This window comes from Macrosteles quadrilineatus, unplaced genomic scaffold (assembly GCF_028750875.1).
Source record: "Macrosteles quadrilineatus isolate MER2022 unplaced genomic scaffold, UCM_ALF_1.0 Scaffold_6__1_contigs__length_79288215, whole genome shotgun sequence".
In the NCBI taxonomy this organism is placed as follows: domain Eukaryota; kingdom Metazoa; phylum Arthropoda; class Insecta; order Hemiptera; family Cicadellidae; genus Macrosteles; species Macrosteles quadrilineatus.
Window position 1 is genome coordinate 54,145,291 of NW_026542599.1, and position 22,184 is coordinate 54,167,474.

General features: G+C 32.9%; 1 protein-coding gene across 4 annotated transcripts in view; it reads left to right on the plus strand.

Moving 5' to 3' along the window:
* Nucleotides 1–22,184, plus strand: part of LOC128996443 (high affinity cAMP-specific and IBMX-insensitive 3',5'-cyclic phosphodiesterase 8) — a 178,580-nt gene that overhangs the window by 101,681 nt on the left and 54,715 nt on the right. For 2 of the 4 annotated variants that reach the window (XM_054421774.1, XM_054421776.1), the window contains 3 exons: nucleotides 6,613–6,648; nucleotides 19,712–19,955; nucleotides 20,455–20,513. In XM_054421774.1, the coding sequence (XP_054277749.1) occupies nucleotides 19,871–19,955; nucleotides 20,455–20,513 (144 nt within the window). In that variant the 5' untranslated portion in view covers nucleotides 6,613–6,648; nucleotides 19,712–19,870. The remainder of the gene's footprint in view (nucleotides 1–6,612; nucleotides 6,649–19,711; nucleotides 19,956–20,454; nucleotides 20,514–22,184) is intronic. The other 2 variants (XM_054421775.1, XM_054421777.1) reach the window with 1 other exon arrangement.

Below are 22,184 nucleotides of genomic sequence, written 5' to 3' on the forward strand. Positions count from 1 at the left end.
TGTATATTAGTGGGTGCAGTTCTTGCATTTAAATTTTTTTTCGCATAAAGTAACTGAAGTACGTTGTTTCCCGAACCACTAGGGCATAACGAACTAAAGTCATCCTGAACTCTATCCACTAAACCAACCGTTCCCATTGTGGCCTTGTTTATTCAGTGTTTCTCACAATATAATTTTATTCTTCCAGGTTCTAGCCAGGAATCGTTTTCCACGTTACGTCTGGCTAGGCCTAGGGGAAGTCGCGGGATTACCATTACGCTATCATTGGTGATTGGTGGGATTTCAACCCGGGATCTTGGGGACCGAGGTCCCACGCTCTACCAATAGAAAAGCTCGTTATTCACAATTTGCCCCATGTGACAAATAGATAATGTAGAAGCATTCAAGACCAGGAAATGGGCTGGAAAATAAACCATCAATGTACATTTTTTTTGTACAAACGAATCTTCTTACAAATATGACTTCACTTACATTATTTACTACGACTCCATCAAAAATCGTTCAACTCCAACAATAACCCCACTTTACTACTTTACTTCTTTTAACACACCATATAAATATCATGACTATAAATTTTCCTCCGTAATTCGATACTTGTTTTCTTGAATACTCAATAACAAGACAATCCCGTAGGCGATTCAACTGCAGTAGCGGTGTGGCAATGGGTTTACATCATTCACTCATCTTAAAAGGAAAGTCGGCATTCCCACTCTCATCGCTATAACGCGTTATTTAATCGACGTTAATTTGTAAAGCGATGAGCAATAGCAGTCATACATATTTGGAAAAGTTGTTTGCGAGCTGATGATACTTCATGTGTAAGTGCAGGGCAGTTAACACCTAGCCGAATTGTAATATAATGTTTAGCTATGTTACATATGTGTGAAAATAGTTTTGTCGTGAGGAAACAAATTGAGCAATGGGAAAGATCTTTTGAGATTTACTTTCCAGCATCAATGGTGAGGTTTGTGTTGTTGGGTTTACCAAGAAAATTACCCAATTTGGAAGTAGTTTTCATTGTTGTTGCCATGGTGTAACATAAGCCCGGACTACTTGCACCCTTCCATTTTAGCGTCTCCATTTTGTTGAAACTGTTCAAATTATGTTACTATATTTTTTATAACAGTAGTCAGATAATTATCTTTCAATATTCGCGATTTTCAATGTATTTGGATTGTATTGGGTAAAACAAAATAACACGAATTTGAAATAGTTCACAAATCAGAGTTAAATGAACGTAGGGAATGTTTTGCTTGATAATTTACTTTTACTTGATTTTTACTTGATTATTTTTTTGGTGTTCTATTTTTTTAGTACAAAACATGTTCTAATGCTTTGTTAAAAAAAGTTGTATTGATAAACAAATGTTTTAAAAATATTGATTCAATTGGTGGACAATGCATCTCTCTTTCACCAGAATATTGTCAATGTCCAATAGGAGCAACTTGATATTCCCGCAGCGAAGGTTACAAATAAAATCAAAATCCGCCAGTCAAATTCCACCTGCCCAGTGTACGGTGCTTTACAGTCACGGTTGATGCATTGAGGGAAGGGGTGTAACATAATACTGGCCTTGTTATGTATCTGGACGTTGGGTGAGCTTTCGTGTCAGTTACACCGGTCTTCATTATACGAGTAATATCAATGTCAACATCTCAGCACTTCTGAAATTCGCAAAACTTACCATTCTTTAATTATTTACACCTCTTGATCTCTTTTATGGCAAATTTATCTTTAGTCTGTATTCTGATTTCGTTATGATAATTTAGGAATGCAGACGGAAGTGAAATATTTTCCTTGTTTCGTCAAATATTCGTCTCTAAATGTATTTTAATTTTTACTAGGAAAATAAGTTGTCTTAGACAAAGTACTTGCGTTTAATAAATCAGTTTTGTATAAGCAAATGAATATTTTGGTATTTTATAAAGACCTAAGAAATCTATAATATTATGGTACAATACCTCGTCAAGTAATCCAAATGGTGATTGAGGTTAACAACCTACATGTTTCGCCGTAAATTCGGCATCGTCGCACAATGAATACACGAACACGAACATTTAATTACGGAAAGTAAACATTTCGGAAAACTGTTTACTTTCCGTAATTAAATGGTCGTATTCGTAACATTTAGATTGTTAACAACTGAGGATTATTTGACGAGGTATTGTACCATAATATTGTAGTCATATAAAGTAATCCAGGGGCCATCAACATGGAATCTAAGAAATCTTATTTACTTACACACATATTATAACTGAAATTTGAATACTCCAAGCGTACTTCTCATCTCATTGTGTTGTATATGTGGTAATTTTAATTTTAAACATACTGTACCCTTACTGGACGTTTTGAATTTGAAATCTCTAAATAAAAATGCTGTTCTATCTGTATGCACCCAAACCCAAAAAAACTTGTTTTTCACTTGCATGTGTTGCATGTTTTTCACTTCAAACAATGTTACGTTTCATAGCCTTGGGAACAACAAGAATTTGTATTTTGTTAAAACTAAGAATATTACAACAGCCTTGTAACTTTACTGAAAAAAGAAACACTATTCAACATATTTTGGAAAAAGTTATAGAAGCTAGAAAATTAAATCATATAAATTTATAATATAAAAATATAGTAATGAAAAATAAAGCACATTTTCTATTGGTTTGACCTTTTCGAGTTCACAGGTTTATTATGCTACTCTTTGGCTTTTGAAATGAGTAGTAATGAAATTACTTTTTATACTACAGTTTTATTTAGCATTACTGTCTATGCCATATGTATGCAAATCCACATTTATCAACAAAATATTAATATATGTCTACTTTTATCTATGTTGACGTTCATATTACATAAGTTCATGAGGTAATGTTCAACTTTTTTATAACGATTATTTTGGAAATTGATTACGTACATTTACCAAGCAAGTTAACTAAACCTGTTTTGCTGTACAATAAATAGTTAGGCTATTGCAAGTAGTTCCATAATACAGAAGTATGAATGTAATATCAATTTCCTACTAACCTAGTCTGTATTTTTTTATCAGAATCCAAGCATCGTTCATTTTTAGGTGGAGATTATAAAGCTTCCACCCTTCTCTTCGCAGCTTGAGTCCCATTTTTCCTTCCTTTATGAGGTCTTAACTTATAATTTTCTCTTGGTTTTATAGCATCGTCTCTTCAGTATCTCTTTATTGTATTTTTCTCCCAGAAAACAGCCTTGAAATTATTTATCTTGAAGACCTTTTTTTAAGATGGATGTGAAAGATATTAGTCGATCGTACATTTCAGATACAACCAAATTTGTTAATTAAGTTTATTGTTTATATTTATTTGTAACTGAATTTCAAAAAGCCCCATCTACGAGTTACAGTGTAGCTGAACCTAGTTTTTTACTAGTTTTTAGAAAACAAAAACATTGCAAATATTCTTATTAATTCATTTTTTTCTTCTAGTGTCTCATAATAGCAGAAATGCAAGGAAGAAAAAATCTTGTACAGTTTAGTGCCTTTTCAGTTTACCATAGCCTAAAAATGTCTCCTCTAACAAGGTATACAGTATTTACAACAACACGAGGCTAAATTAATTGTACTGAGTGTTAGTTTTATTTGTTAACTGGCTATAAACTTTACATGGGAATGGAATTGTCATTAGTATAAATCTTGTACCTGAGAACAACATGTAAACCAGTGTAACACCAATGTGCTTTTGATTTCATTAGTCTCACAGTTACTTATAAATATACATTTTTTTTTATTACACACTCATGTCGTTAAGAGTTATTAGCTTAAAGGCCAATGAAAAATAAAATAACTAGCCAGATACAAGCTATGTTAGATGAACCTCGAAGTTTAGCCTCCCTAGAGTGTGAAAGTAGTAATACGGATGGAATCACATTGATACGATTCGGTTGAAGGCAGCTTCACTTGATTAATGGACTTATTAGGTCTTCTCTCTTCGGACACTCTCACATAGACCTACAACTCACAAACGTCTTATCAACACTGAGCTATAAATAGTAAAAAAAAATGGAACTTTTTGGTTAATTCACCACCATTATATGATTTTTACGTAACAATGCACAATACAATTTGTAAAGGTTCCAATACAACCCAACTTAAAGTTGCCAAATTTTAAGCCGGATTTTTAGAAATTACAACATTCCAAACTAAAAAAAACTCATAGTGGTAGTGAATTAACGGAAAAAGTCCGATTTGTGTTATGTCATTGACCATAAGTTCTGAGGTAGACATTTCATCAATATTTTTTGTAACCAGCTATATTTAACCAGTCTTATTCAAATAAGACTGTTGAATCATCCACAGTTTCAGAGAGTTACTATTGAAATACTATACCTTTAGGTATAGTAACAACCTATTAGTTAACAACCTGTTAGTTTTAGGTATACTATACCTTTTAGGTTTTTTTTCGCACTATAATGGTTGATGTAGACTTTGAGGATGCTAGTTAATAATAATTTTAGTGATTTAGTTTCCCCTTCAGTTTATGCTTAAAGTACGCCAATATAAAACTGTATATGCAGAATTTGTCAAGAGACTGAAATAAACTATTTTTTTACTAAAACTAGCCACAACCATTGTGTCTTAAACTAAAGTCAAAGTTACATCATTATTATGGGAATGAAACCTCTGCATCACGGCATTAAATATCAGGCAAATTCGTACAGGGCAGTATTTATTTCAAATATTCAGAAATGTAAAATGTGTCTTACTTATTTCAACCGAAGCACTATCATCCTGGTCAGTTGACAATGACAATGTACACTGGTATAAGCTTTTAAACACGTGCCATTTCCTTGGTAAAACGTTTTTGACAACATTTATCTCTGGGCTGCTGGATGTCAGATAAAATGTGTGGTCATCTTATAAAGCCTTGGCGCCGAGTTTCTTTCTAATTATAATTTATCGCTTCACGCAGTTAATACGCGGACCTTTAAATTGGGCGTTTAAAACCAACTTTGCCTTGGATCGTATTAAACCTACTTTGAACAAACTTGAAAGATCCACTCGTTTGAAGAAGTGTTCCTGATTCGACCTAATTCTACTCTGACATTGTCGTCCTATTTGTACCTCTCTAGCTTAAACTGTCTGTTCGAAGTTATAAATAGTGTATATATATATATATATATATATATATAGTATTATTGTAGAAGGAGCTAGTTATCTTCTCTGCTACGAAAACTAAACATGGAAAAAGTACAATTCTTTGATTCCTAGACGTTCTAACTCATAAAACAATTAAAATACCCCCGTCGCAGCAAACCTGCATCCTAAGCGAATTTCCATTTACCCGGCTTGATTTCTACTAAAATATTCCCTATGAATTTTCAGATTTATTTCCTATTTAAATAACATTAATTTTAGTGAGTAGTTAGGTTTGCTGCTACGGGGAAGATGTTGAGATGTGTTTTTTCAATTGAAATATTGATAGCTTAGTATAAAATAAACCAAATTGCCAAATTTGATTAAAATATATCCATAAACAAGCAAGCTAGAACAGTTTATTTATTCTCCATAAGAATAACATGGGAATTTTAAATTTACAATTTTTTAAATTTTCTCCGTAGTCAATGAACATTCAAAAACACTTCAATATACTAAATTATTTGTTTTTTTAAGCTCTTCAAAATGGTCTAGAGAGAAATTTCGAAATTTTAAGTTTTTAAGGTCAAAAACGAGAAAACCCCATTTTTACCCCATAAAACCCCCCATAAACCCCTGATCCCATGGTCCGATTATGCTGGTTCACGAACTCGTTCGAATAAATGTAGGTTTACACGTTTGTACCAAATTTCATCAAAATCGGATCAATTTTGCTCGAGTTATCGCGCTAACGGACACATATATAAATATATATATATATATATATATAAATATATATATATATATATATATGAATTTGAACGGATGGTGTTTTTGGCCTCTGGGGTCCTCAAAACGAAAAAGTAAATCGGTCCCGGGTCTAGGTCTTACCATGAGACCTACGGTAATAGCTTATTCCCTATATGGGAAATTCGCTAAAACCTAGAAAGAAAATTTCTAATCCCACAGTGCACTAGATATTTTAATTACAATCACTTTGGTATTTGAAATCATATTTTGAGATGGTAAATAACTCTAAGGCGGCTGTTTGAAATTAATGAAATTAACATTGTTCTTATGGTGAGCAAATCCAAGATGGCTGTTGGCTTACATGGACTCACTTAGAAAACAATTCAAAATTATAAAGAAAATATAATCTCACAGTGTCCTAAATTAAATCATTATTACTTTAGTGTGAGAATAAATATTTGTGGATGATAATTAACTCTTCAGCAGCTGATTGAAACTATCCAAGATGGCCGGTAAAAATAAGCAAATTTTTTCCTTAATTCAGCCTCCAACGACTCTTTAGTATGGGGTTCATAGACGAGAAGAACTGGTTTGTAAGATAACTCCACAGAAATGCATTCGTCTGTTTATAGATTAGTTTCCATTTTGCAAACAACTTTTTTTTGTTCAAAAATGGTGCATTCTAAAAACTTACATTCATCATGATAAGTTATTACTCAAATTAAGACATCATGTAAAAACATGAAGCATAACTATTGTTTTTGTTGCAGAACTAAATATTTCTCCTTGGAACGGTCTTGATTCATGTGAGTAGTATACATTCAAATTCGAACAAAAATTTACTATGATAGACTTTAAATTAGGCGATAGAAATAAATATTATATTTCGTCACCAGGGCCTGGTGATTCCATATACTATTTTGTTCATTTCATGGATGCATCGATGTTATAAACAAGCTTACACAGAAACATATTTTTAATGGAAATAGGATTGGTAGTGAAATAACAGATGTCGATTATAGAAACGATAAATTTCCAGCGAAAGGCTGCTCCAACTATCTTTCGTTTGAATTATTCGACAACACCATATCAAAACACCTCTATGGTTGTTTGTGTTTTGATTGCGAAACAAGTTATAAATGATGCAGTCTAGTGACATAAGGCAATTACACAAACAGTTATATCATAAACGATGTTGCAGCTGCTGGTAATGCGATTTAGTTACGTCTCTGAAAGGAATGTAGCAGTAAAACTTGTAGTAAAAATATTAAAACTATTGCGCAATTCGATTCTCGGCATCTGTCATTTGAACCTCCGCGAGAAAACTGCGCAAAAATAAAATAACGGGTATTTATTGTTGCAATAACAACTAGTTACACGTGTATAATTGATAATATTCACAGTAACATAACAATTGTAAATTATTTTTTATTTGGCAACAATGCAGATAAGCGATTTGCAAAAACATCGATCCTGTATTTATTAAGTTATATCAAGCTCTGTAATCCAAGTTAGCTCTGCATCTTTAGGGTTCGCCAACGCAAAGCTAACCCAAATAGTTAAGCAAGTAAACGGCAATAGTTAACTATATTACTCACAAATTGTTAGGGTTGAGACGGCTCATCTGAAACACTGATGTTTGTGAACAAGAAATAACAGTAATCATTGTATCATTGTATACATTTTACCATAAAATCCTTTAGTGTTTTACAAATAATGTACCTTTGTTAGCATCCAGTTGTTTCCTGTATTTTAGGGAAGGTCGGAAATAGTTATTTAATAAGAGAGACTCTAGTTAAAATCCATCAATCGTGTTATAATGTTAATATTAAGAAATTATCTATACCGAAGAAAATCGTTAAATAATCAACGCGCAGTTTTCATTGCTACTTGTTATGATACCGAGATAAATATCCCATCCCAATTGTGTGGATCGGCTGAAGGGAAGATTTAAGTTTACATCAACATAGGCTAATTGTTCTATCGGCGTGAATAAAACTAAGTTAACTTTTAATTAGAAAATTAGTACACCTTAAACATAGAATAGATTATCCTTCACTGTAATTCTCACTCTTATATCATTGTAGATTATCCTTTGTAAAAATACTACACAAACACAAATATCTTGCACTAACGAGAAGTAAAAATTGCCAGAATAACACAATTAAAATGGAAAAAATACTGAGACAATAATGAATAACATAATTGTGGTATCTAAAGTAAATCAATATTGTGATACGTATAGATGTAAGTAAGTCCAAAATGTCAACTGTACACTGTGTGTCTAGTTTGGGATCTTAGATGACAAACGATCAGAACAAATACAATTAATTGACACCAATTTTTCACTGTCTAGGGTCACATCGCCGTGGTGGTCTCCTTTATTAAACCGTTATATCTTTGACCTATCAAAACTGTGTTTTATACGTTGACATTTGGGAATTAGTTTAAGAATGTTTCCTTTACCAAACTAGAAATATTTTTGATTGCTAGTGATTAAAAAAAAATATTAACTAATTAGAATGGGTTGGGTCTAACTCCTGCGAAATACCACATTATTGTGCAACTTTTTGATTCGTTTTTAATAACTTATGGCTTTTTGCTTAGTGGTAGTAGTCCGAGTCATTAAGAGGCTACTTTAACCTGTTGTTCCTACAAAACAGCGAGGTTGTTAGCTAGGGTAATTCACGATAAGCTTTTAGAATTTTCACGATAATATTACCTATATTTCTCATTTACTGCACACACCGTAATAAACGCTTTAAAAGGTGTATGCAAGGTTTTATCTCCACCAGGATCAATTTCTCATTCCAAAACAGTATATAGTATTTCTTCAAAAAAACATCTATAAAATAAAAAAATAAACATATCCTAACCGAACCTGATCAAACTGTCATGAAAATGAGTTTATGACCACTGATAAATTCTGGCTAGTTATCTTATACAGTTAGTGCACTACCGACACGTATTAAGTGTAAACACAAGGTGATCATATCTAGCCATAAGTGATCTTTGGGCCATCAATAAAACAGGCCATCAACCTTAAAAAATTTTAATTGCTAACAAAAAGTTAAGTTGGCAGAATAACAGTATATTGTAAACATTAAAATACACTCTACTGGTTGAAGACGGATATATCCTTATAATCACATTTAGCTGATCAGGATGACGAATCTGGAAGCGAATTCAATCGTTTTAGCGCGAAGACATCATTTTAAACGTGTTTGACAAGACCAGCTTGACGTTCCGAATTAATACTAGTACCAACTCGAAACTTGATTGTGATATATGATTAACCTCGAAGCTGGCCTTGTCTGCAGCGTTCTCGTGGGGATTCTACATAAATCAAGACCAAATTCGGGTCAATACTTTTCTTTGGTTCACCGGTTGTTCGACGGTCCAAGTAAAATGGAAGTTATTCAATCCACCCTTTTGGACATAAAATTTAATTAATCTGTGATCCATTTAAAATCATTTAGCAGTATTTACATTACAATGTTTGTCACAAATTCATACTCTTAGTGTGGATAAAATATGTGTAAGCGATAGAAAACTAGCTATGAAGTAAAAGGAAATAAAGCATTGGGATGTTGTCTTTGGCTAATTTCCCGAGAGGCCTAGCGAACTGAAGTTGATGCACTCTTACATTAAACTTTATCCTCTTTTTTGTATGTTTTTAGCGAACTTCTCATGTAGAGAATAAAATATTACTGAAGATCTCGTGGTGAAACCTGAACCAGGGACAGCTTTACTTTTTCGTTTTGATGTCCCCGGGGGCCAAAAATACCATAACTTCAAATTATTTGAGATAAAATTCATATATTCATACATATATAAAAAAATATATATATTTAACAAGAGTATAAAATTTCTCATATGCCCTGAATACAACTCTCTTTTTATTCCCAATACAAACCTAATTAATTTTCAGTACTGAGTTCATAAAATGTAGGTTTTTCAAAGGTTTTGAAACATTTTATGAGAAAATGAAACATAAATTAACCCCCCTTGCATCCAGTGATTCAAATAGTGTTTTTATCCGTTAAAAGTTATACGGCGTCCCATATTTGGTCGTGGTTGGTTTTAATACCAAAGTACCCACCAGTTGTGGAGTTACATTTATACACATTAACATGTGGAAGTGGTGTACCTAACGGTCTGTAACATGTACAGTAGTTACAGCTAACTTTGTACCATACATTTGTGGTTTGTCCCGTTTTAACATTACGTGGGGTCCGTTACACCCTTTCACCGCACATCGCCCAACTTCTCTAACCACTGTAACATTTCTCCTTCACTAAAAAAAAATGTTTTTAGAATAACCGCTTTTGAACATTCTTGGTAATAATGTATTAAAACTTCATGTTGAATCTGTTAGCACATAATACGTAAACGTAAGACTTTACCGAGCACACATGACTTCATTTCGTTTACACCTGTTTGAAACCAATGTAAAAGTCATGTTAAATATAACACGAAAGATATTTTTTTAGATTTCACTATTCCACCCTCCCCATTGCCAAAAAAAATGTATTGCTACGTAAGTGTTCGTTTGTTGTCATTTATCTTCAAAGTATTTATTAACCACTTTAAACTCTTCATTATAAAGTACTCCGTGTTTCAAAAGCTGATGAAATAAAAAGAAAAAAAAAAACTGAAACGAAAAAGGATTGTTTCTTTAGGAACATAGTTTCTTAGCTAAGTGTAAAGTGTGTTAAATATCAACTTTTAATAGAACCATATATCAAAGAGTAGACAATTAATAGAGTATGTCTCCTCTTTAATCCAAGATAGTACAAATAGATTTATTAACCATATCGTAAAAAACTTAAGTTTGTTTAATGTATATAAAGCATACACGTTGCTTACGTGTCAGTGCGATGATCCCAACTGTATTGCTTATTGCTTTAGTATTATTAATTTAATATTTTTTATTCCTTAGTCCAGTAAAAAGGACAAGCAACAAATAGAATAATACATTCAGCTAGGCATTGTTTTAGAGTGATAAGAAGTAACAAATTAGTAAGCAACAAAACATACTCCACACTAACTATACAGAGACGTACGTTAACCAGCTTCTGATTATTTATAACAATTATTTATTTAACGACGATTATTTTTAGTCAAATATGTATTGAAATTTAAACATGGGTCTTTCTTTGGATCACTAGAATTAGTAAAAAAAGGTTTACGTTGACCAATGAAAAAATAGTGTAACAGCGTTTTAATACTACACAAAACTGAATATATATTTGGGCTTATACTTCAAGTCGTAAAAACAATCAAAAACGTGTTAATATGTAAATGTTTTGAAGCATGAAACAGCTCAACTACAAACGACCGCTTTTACAGTAATCAACTTAAAAATTTACATAGTTGTTAACTCTGCTGTGTTTAAAACCAAACAGTTACCTCTTAAATTTATTTAGGTGCACTCCACGCAAACATCCACAGTTGTAATGTAAAACAGAATACTAGATACAGTTTTACGTACTAAATCTTCATCTAAGGACGATTCAATGATTTCACTTCACAATTGAAATGAATTGCGCAGCTGAGCTTTAAATCAATTGAAATGCTTATTTGAGATTATTCCACTACCCTTCTATGCACACTTTCGTATCTTTTACTAAACAATGGAAAACCTCCATGTTTTTTGTTAAGGTGATTTGAAACAGATGTATTTGTCATTGGACTATTAACTAATGATGGTTTGTAAACGATTGTGATTAGATCGTAACATAACCAAGGTTTGGACCATTCCATACAAAACAGTTATTAAATGCCACTGGCGTACTTTCTTTTTAGGGAATTAATTAGAGAAGGCCTTGGAGCGCTTTAAAGTTTCGTATTTCTCCATAAGATTGACATAGGAAACAAACATTGTTATGCAACTCCAGCTGTTGTCAGAAATTAAGAAGAACATATGTTAATTGTAAACAGTCAATAAGTTTACTAATTTAACAGCTTGCTACAAACTTTTACTGATTTCGTTGAAATTAAATATTTACTATTTGAATTTGAGTTGGCGTAAATATTACAATGGAAAAAGCGATACAGCCTGGATAATTTGATATACTAAAAATAAAACTGAATTAACATTGTGCTGCATTTCTTAGTAATCATTGAAAGAGCTGATTTGCAAACTATGGAAACAGGAAAGTCATAGAACACCACCAAGGAGAAGAATAGAAATAATGTTTTTTTTTTTTTTTTTAATTTATAATCGTCATTATGGACAACCTAATGCGGCTATGAGTAAGGCTATTCGTAGAAAACACTAAAAACAAGATCAGCTTTTGAAAAATGATAAGATATTTACAAGAAATGTTGATTATATCGATCTGATATGTACATCTTGAGTATTTCCATAATCTTTGAGTCGAATCTTTTAAAGTCGTCAGAAATTATGACTGTTATTCGTTTTAAAAATAACGCCTGTAATACTTAGCAATTGCTCGAAGTCGAGGAACATGTACACTAGTTCAATAAAAATTCAAAGTGCATTTTAGGTATACTTAGACGTAGGTTTACTTGACAAAATATTAAAGCGAGAGACTTGCGTGTTAGGGACGCGTGTTCAAATCCTGCTAATCACCAATATTTTGGAGGCATTTTACTCTTGTAGTAATATCCTTACCCTTAGGTTCGAACCGCCTTTAAGTTTATCCATGTAAAAGACAAGAATTAATGTACCTATCTGATTAATGTCAATGTATGTACCAGAAAAACAATTCGATGAAGCTATTGATATGATTTGGATGTTTGAACAATGTTAGTAAAACCCCTATGTTGAGCATAAACTAACAAAATATTTAAATGCGTCATATTCCATTGAAGGAATAACATGTTGTGGAATAAATCAAGCATGACTTTTGTAATACACGTTTGCCTTGTGATACCTTATGATTTCCCTTTAGGCAATGCAAATATATCAGAACGTTATTTCACGTTTCCATTGGGAAACGGCAAGCATATTGGTAAAGGAATTTTATTTTACAGTATTGATTTCTGGATTTTTTAAATTTTGTTAATTCTTATCGGAAAACTATTTTACAATGTTTAGCAATCAAAAGATTTATACTACTAAACTTTAAAACCCTTCTCTTTTAATTTATATCATATAGTTGCATTAGTAATCAAATATAAGAGTGCCACTAATAACAATAATCATTAATCAGCATAATATTGTAGATACTGTACATTTGAACAATTTGTTATTGGGTATGTCATATTGTTTTAGTCAGCTATTTAATAATTTCTATATATTGTTTTTCAATAGAAGTGGACGAATGCATCAAACTAACTATCGTTCTAAACTTGATCCAATTCCTAGAATACTTCGTTATAGATTTCATCACTCAGATTTACATAGGATTATATTTCAATCTCTAAATGTAGCCAGGCCACTAGAGGAAGGCTCAAGTTATTGTAATTGCTCCGTAATTAGGCATTGACTTTGAATAAATAATGATTAAAATGTCATTTTATTACATCAGTACACCATTGTGTCAATTTTTTTGTTAAATAAACAAAGTATTTTTATGCTGAAAACACCACAATTATAACGTGAGAATAATTGAATTGCTACCTTACAGTCGTTTTTGTATAGTTGTAGACACAACTTTGCTGTATTCTAATAATTGCAAACCAGTATTATTCGAATAAATTCGTGAGCAAATTATTATGAATAGTATTAAAAATGAAACACGAAACATGTTTAGTATCCTACACATGACTTGACGTAATTATGCTATATTATAACTCGCAACATGTAAACGTTGGAAATGGAGTTTTACTTCAATGTAGCGTATCAATTGTCAAACTTGTTTTATATTTCCTCTCCACAATACTAAAACAGACTTGTCTCACGTGATCTAAGTTGGTTGAAGTTCCACGTTAAGTTGGTTGAAGTTCCACGTTAAGTTGGTTGAAGTTCCACGTTAAGTTGGTTGCACGGTGAGCCAAGGGACGTTGCGGGATGAACTTATCAACTTCACCAGTAGAGCCCAGAGAAATATTAGGTCCACAAGTTTGGTCATTTTCTTGACGACAGTCTTACACTTTGTTTGGCTCACTTATCATTTTATCTCTCACTTTTCCCATCGTGGTTTATTTCTGTTAAATAAACTACTGCACCAATGTGAATTTAGTTTTTTTAGGAAGAAACTTAAATTTAGTTTACCCTTTAATGCTATTTTTAAATTTAATTTGAAGAAGAAAAAACTATTGAAACACGACTTTAAGTTTCAATTATTGAAATAAATAAAAAAATATTACCCTTCACTCAATAAACATATTGTTTTTAGGTTTCTATTTAATTATACGTTTGACATATGCTGTGAGGGTTTAGTATCATTCCTAAGCTAAATCTGTTGCTCATTTTTTAAATAAACTTAATATTAAGTTAGATCTGCTCACTCACTAGTAGGAACTATTTTAGAGATAGCCATAAAACAATTGCAGATTTCAAGAATTTTTAGTTATAAAAAAAAAATACTTTATACCTCTTTTCATGTCAAACTGAAGCACTTTATTGTAAACCTGTACAAAAACTATAATAGAACATCCTATCGTATACATCTTATTCTAAAAAAAAAATAGAATATACACTTTAGTATCCAAAGTTAATGAAAGTGCAAGAAATAAACCCTTTTATAGATATATTTTATATGTAGTGACTATGTCTTACATGTTGTGTCTATTCATAGAGTTGAAATTGAAAGGAATATCAATTTCAGAGAATAGATTTTTCTTCTTCCTATCGGTGTAGTATGCTAAAACATATTACCTCAAGTACAATTTTACTTTAATAGATGTATGAATATTATTTCTGTGACTAATGTATTTATAGTACGTACTTCTCACTAAAAGCTTTTCCTACTGTAATGATAAAGTCTTATAACATATAGTTAGAACATTTAGCTTTGAGTTCTCCTACAATTTAGATTTGCATAGTGATTATGTTCCAATCACAAATTGTAGCCTGGGCGTTGCATCGGAGAACTCAAGTTACAATAATTGCTCTATAATTAGGCCTACAACTGTCCTAGGTGTATAATACAGGGCGGGGAATATCACGTCTCAAGGCCTTGGATCTATGTTGATAACTAGTGTAGTATTGACCTAAAACCAGCCGTGATCTTTTAAAAGTTACGCCCTCAGTACTTGCAATGTGGTGTTCGATATCACTTTCAGGAAACAAATAAGTGAATGTATAAAATTAGTGACTGAATATCGTCACATCTTTTTTAGAAGCCAATTAAATAATTGCAGAAACACGCTGCTGTATTTGAGAAATATTCTTGATTCTGAAACCGTTAGCTATCTTCATAACCAAATGAAATTGTGTGCTTCAAAGTTTACTTTGATGGATTATAATTTCTCATACGACGCTTAGAAAATTACAAAACAGAAACTTGTACATCACAAGAGTTGTGAATGCAAAATAGTGAGCAATGTGTTAATGTTCATATTGAGTTGACCATTAACAAAGAATTTAATTTTGGATTTTCATTGTTTTATAATGTAACGATTTTATAAAAAAAGTCAATTGTATGTATTAATTGAAGCAGTTACTAATGTAAACGATTAGTTCTAGTTTTCTTAACCAATGGGAATGTTTAATCGTATACATAAATAAATTACTGTATAATGCGTATAGGGATCAATTGTGGGCATTAACAAATTTTAATTATATTATTGCAGTAGTTTTTCCAAAATCGCTACCCTAGAAACACTATTTTTACGCTTATTTTGAGTTTAGTTAAAACATTTTGGATAGCTGATACAAGATGATTTCCACGAAATACAGTATGGATATGGTATTAAATCGATCCCAACAAGCAAGCCATGCTTTGACAAGAATAACAATGAAATTCAACCTCGACATCTCAACATCGTTAGTAAATCACCAGCGGCATTCAGATTTTGTAATGTCACTATCTACTGTCTCAACTCAGTTAACATTTCTGTCAATACCGTGTGAAAACTAATACCATCTGTGGAACTCGTGGTTGCATAGCAACAGTGCAACAATGGAACAGCTGATCCATTAGTAAATATTTTATAATTGCTCATGTACTATTTGAAACTCTTGCCTTTGTACACGGATGCATCAAATGACGCTATTCGGTCGTACAGAATTTGTCTCAATAAAACCTAGTTTCCCGCGGATTTTCATGCACCTCGGTGAATGAGAACCATATTTCCCCGGTGTATAATTTCTCCTAACCCGCTTTATGTTATTTCCCCGGAGGCGAGATAAGTTGGTTTTCTAAAAATACATTGGTGCGGAAAGGGTTACACGTTTCAAAACTAAGATTTTTCTGCTGGATGTCCTGGGTGGTGGGTTTATATAAAAAATAGGGTGATTAATACTATACAAATATCCTTTAAAAACGTTTTACCTTTTTACCACCTTTAGCAATTTTGTACAGAACGATCTAGTCACCATATAAAGTTGATATTTAGTTTGATAGTATTTATTAATTGTCTTCAATCACATTTACCCGTGCAATATAAATCCACCAACAATAATGTTAATAATGTTAACAAACTTATAAAAACTAGTGTACATGTTGCTCGAAATCGAGCAATTGCAAAGAAGTACAGGAGTTAAACAAATGACTTGTTTAAAAACTAATAAGATAACATAATTTCCGATTATTTTAAAAGGTCGACTAAAAGATAATCGCTAATATTAACTAATTGAAATACTCACAATTTACATAACAGTCCCAATCCAGTTTAAAGGGTTAATTTTTAACTATCAAACTGCCCATGGACGGGAAATGGTAAGCTTACAATTTAAGTCAACATAAAAAGGCTGTCAGCTTTTATAATGTACCGTACCTAAGTTATTTAGCCAATTTGTAGACAATAAGGTGTAGGCTACTTTAAACTCTACTGAACAGAGTTAGGCAAAAACTGGCAGAACTCTGAAATGAACATCCAAAACTATACCCATTTTTAATACAACATTAGATAATTTGCACATTGACTGTTTACAATTAACACATGTTCTTCTTCTCACTTTTAATTTTTGGTTCGCAACGGCAAAAATCTGTTTCATATAATCATTGAAATAGATTTATAATAAATAATCCATCATAAAATGTAAGATTAAATAAACCTACTACATAGTTGTTTTATTTTTTTGGATCAGCTGTCTGAAATTGTGAAATAGGCATTTGACAGTTCTGGTTGTTTACATTTAAATGTCAAAGCAAATGTAAACATAGTGAATTTTCTTATGCTTCCATGGAGACCGATTTTTTATATTTAATTTCTGACACAGCTGAAGTTTCAAAACGATGTTTGTTTCCCATGTTAAACTTGTGGAGAAATACAAAACTTTAAAGGGCCCCAGGGCCTCACTCTCTAATTATTTCCCTAAAAAGAAAGTTTCCTGCACAACTTCACGTTACGCTCATTCCAATTACACAACGTGTCAATCGGTTCAGTAGTTTCAGAGGAGTAATTGTCACAAAAATCCTGCTTGCGTATTAAATAAGTATAGATAGCTTAAACTCTAGTTGTATAACAAATACTATAATAACATTAACGTATAGTGGTTTAGTTTCCCTTGTTACCGTCCAAAACGATCCTTTGTAGTTCGTTATGACAACAGCTGTTTCGTGCTTCGGATGGAGCACATAATCAGGTCTGATAAATGTCAGTTAGTCATATAACACGAACACAACACATAACGGGAAAACACGAAACGAAACATTTAACACTGGTCGACTAGACCAGTGGCCATACCAGTGGTTAACGAAATACGTGATACGGCACCGATTGAGGGCAAGTCACGTCTCGTTGTTTTTGTGTTATGTGTCGTGTTCGTGTTATTTATATACTATTAAAATTTTTATTAAATGCACCATGAGAAATATTTAATGACTACTTGACATTCTTCAAACCTGATGATGTGCACCACCCGAAGCACCAAACAGCTGTAGTCATAACGAACTACAAAGGATCGTTTTGGACAGAAGGAAACGTAACATAAATCACTATCGGTTAATTCAGACGATCCAAAGTATACCATCATGAAATTATAATAACATTAATTTCCTATGTGAATTTTAAGTGCATAAATAAAAATCTCTAAATGTTAAAATTAACTAGATATCAACATTTCCCTGGGAAAATATCTTGTATACAGCTCTTCTATACAGCTTTACAAAAAGCAGCAACCTTAACAATTATAAAAATCAAAGTTGTAATAGATTCCTTTCACTTTCTACTGTAACTAACCAATAATTACGGTGGTGATACGTCAGCCAAAGACGTTGCCTTGGCTTGCATTTCACTGCATTGTTGCAGATTGCATTGTTTATCATAATTATCTAGCTAATATGCAATTATCGTAGCCCATACAATATAATGAACCTTTAGAGATACAATCATTGTATATCTGATGCGAAAGCATAACGGCGCAAAATTCTGCAATCGTATTACAATATGCAAATGCGTAAGTAGGTCAATTTTATCATATTATTTTCATCATAATGAGCTTATAACAATTATAAAGATAGGTCTTTTAACTCGTTTAGATTTTGAGATGCGTTACACTAAGCAACAAGTTAATGAATTGTTTTTACTGGACCACAGTCCCCTGATATAATTGACTACTTTCCACCTCCAGAAACACATAAATATGGTTTAATTTCTCTTTCCGCACCTTGGACTTTTCACGTTCAGCAAGTCTTTTGAAAATTCGCAACAGTAATCCCAATCTTCAAAAGGTAATTCAACTGACGTCAACAATTTTATGTCCATTTCAATTCTTCCTGTTCTAAGTAAAATGTTTGAAAAACACACTCTTACTAGGAACGTAATCTAAAAGAGAATAACAGAAAAACTCAATAGTTGATCAGAAACTCAATTCGGTTTTAGCTTTCAGGTCACTTAGATCTAAGACAGACGTGGTTGTAAAACTGTTAAAACTTATTCCTGAAGGTTTTGAGAGCCAGAAGCACTCCTTAGGTGTGATCCTTGGCCTGAAAACCATTCTAATGTGTGGACCAGACTTTGTTCCTGATATGTAGTCGTGTGGCGTTGTCTTGTTCAGCCTTTTAGTAAAATTTCCAACTAAAAGTCAAAACGTATTACATTGATTTGTGTGTCTCAAGAATCTTCACTCAGCCCTGTGCTGTTTTTTGCACGTGAATTATATCGTCCTATCATCATTCTCAAAAGCCGTTTAGCCGTTAACAAACTTAAATCATGCCAATGTTTAATCTACGTTTTATGTAAATAAAGGATTATATGAGAATTATAGCTTAAATACATCGACGACAAAACGTTTTTCTTTCATAGAAACGCAAATCCAGCTTTTAAAAATTAATTCATTTATCATTCAACAATCAAACCGAATATCTTTAATCAATGTCTATCTTCATCCGAGAAGCTATTATGATTTTCCTACAGTCCTAATCGGAAACAAACCACTCGGCGCGGCGAGCTATACTAGGTCCACAGAAAACGTACTACTATAACCTATATAGGTTATAGTACAGTAGTACGTTTTCTGTGACTAGGTCCCTCGGACTAGGGGTTGGCGAGGGGAAGCACGATTATGTTGACAGTGTGTGCTCAAAAACCCCTTAGGGCATATTTATCTTCAAGAGACTCACGAAATACTGCCCTCGCACAATACCATGTGGTTCATACGTCCTTTTTTATTCTCGTTTAACGTACGGAACGTATTATAAGAGCGTCGTGTGAATTATCTTAGAGACTTTTCAAGCTCCAAAAAAGTGTAGACAGAACTATGGTGACGCTAAAACAGACCTTCTTTCCATATTCGCGTCTTTAGCCTTATTGAGTAACCACGCATCAATGTATTATCATCTGTTGTAGGTGACAATGCGGTGAGTCCGTACAGTTTTGTATGGTAGTGCGCAGCTCTGTGGCTGCGTAGAGCTGACCCATGTGACCGTGGAGTGTCACGTGTGTGTGTATGGGCTCGGCCTGGGGCAAGGTGTACTAAGGGCGGCCTGTGGTACTTGCGCTGCCGCCATGGGCTGCACCCCCTCCTCCCACAAGAAGCGCAACTCCCGGGACGACCAGTCAACGCATGCGCACCAGCTGATCAACAGTTCTGGTGAGTTAAGCCATTGAAACATCACATTTCCAACAACATCGTAATTTGAAGTGCCTCCACTGCATCCAAATTATCCTACCACCCCAATTATACCTATTCGCTACACACCACTTCAGACTCCCCATCTCTCTAAATTGCCGAACCAAATTAAAAGCATGGGCACCACAACAATACAACCAACCAAAAAAAACCTCAACTTCATAAGTCCCTATTTATACCACCAAGTGTACTGACAAGTTGAACAATCATTGCACCCAGATCCTGCTTTTTAAACATGTTTAACACCTGTCATAACGACTGACAATGCATGATTGTCAGGTTTCAGTAGGTGATGTACTTACTTGGGCTGTTCTATGACGTGTTTTCCTCTTTAGCCTGAAGAGGACAATTCCTTCAGCATCCACTTAGTGGTTTATATCCTAGTTTTATCAATATCTTACAATTTTCATATAGATTTTTAGTTGTTATTGATTTTTAACAGATTTGGATTTTATTTCAGGAGGCAGTTTACGGGGTGTACGCGGTAAGCGAGGCAGCGATGGCATTATCTACCACAGGGTAAGACAAATTTCATCATTTGAATTATATAAGCTTAATGATAGTAATTAAAAAATAAAAAGCATATTAATGGAAATTAAGTAATGTAATTCTTATTGTAGTTATAAAACTACACCCGTCCATGAAAAGTTGGAAAAAATGTGATTTTTTAACTCTTATGTAATAAATAAGATGCAATGTTAAGTTTACTCAAAGAGGAAATAGTTTAAAACCCATTACAGAGTGTGCTGATATTTCAATTTGGTGGTTTACTGTATTTTTAAGTTTTAACATTAGGATAGTTCTCTGGTATACGACGAGTTGTCCTTTTAGTTTGGCATGAGTTTAGTGTAGACAAATCAAAAGTTTTTAGTGAGTACAATCATTGAATATACAGGGTGAATAAAAAGTCAAGACCCCCCCCCCCCCTCTAATATTTTTCCAAGTAAATATACAGAGATATCCTTTTGGTGGTTGAGCAATCTTAGCAGGAAGTTTCATTTTATCATTTTGAAATTTTTGAGTGTCCCCCCAAAAGAGGGTATTCGGGGGGCAACTCAAATATTTTAAATATAAACCCCCTTCAAGTGACACTTCATTATGAAGTGTTTACAAAAACTTAAAGAATGGTGAAAACTAGAGGTCGCTATCTTTTCTCTATCCAAAATGGTAGCCAATATTAACAATTTTACCATTAATTTTCCACAACATTTGACGGGCTACCATTTTAAATAGAGAAGAGATAGCGACCTCTAGTTTTCACCATTCTTTAAGTTTTTGTAAACACTTCAAAATGAGGTGTCACTTGAAGGGGGTTTACATTTAAAATATTTGAGTTGCCCCCCGAATACCCTCTTTTGGGGGGACACTCAAAAATTTCAAAATGATAAAATGAAACTTCCTGCTAAGATTGCTCGACCACCAAAAGGATATCTCTGTATATTTACTTGGAAAAATATTAGAGGGGGGGGGTCTTGACTTTTTATTCACCCTGTATAAATAAGACTATGCTCTATGATACACCCGTATACTCTGTTGGTGGTTCAATTAAACAAAAAATCAACAAAGCGATTGGATAAAACTCTAACCTGAGTTTTATTCTCCTTTAGGATTGTCTACTGCGTGTTTCTTTTTTTACAGACAATTCTAGAACCTATATCGATGTTTGAAGGGTAAACTCCAAGAAAACACACAAAATAATACCAAAACAACAATAAAAGTTAGTTCAACGACTCAAAATCAACAAAAGACTTCAAAAGAATGTCTTTAGCAACCGTTCCAATCAAAAAGCAATAAATTACAGTAGCGTGGTCCCAATTATATCTAATCTCTGGTAAACCCGTCTTTCCAAGAGAACCTTGTACAAGTCGGGAATAATTGGCAGAATTTACAATGGAAGCTTTGACATTCCGTCTGTCTGTCACCTTATTTGGTCACTAGCACTTTCTATTTTTTCGTTTTGTGTTAATTAAAGAAAATTTACTTGGAAATCGCTAAAAAAACACTTGTGGTGTATTCTTACGTAAGATTGTAGACTAAAAATATTCCAGCAATGATTTGTTATCCTTATGGATCAGCTTTGTTTCTTTTTAGATTAGTGTTTCATTATGTTTTCTATTTTCATCCACAAAAAATTGTTATTTTACTGTAACAAAATACACTAACCAATGATAAATTTATGCTTGAACTATC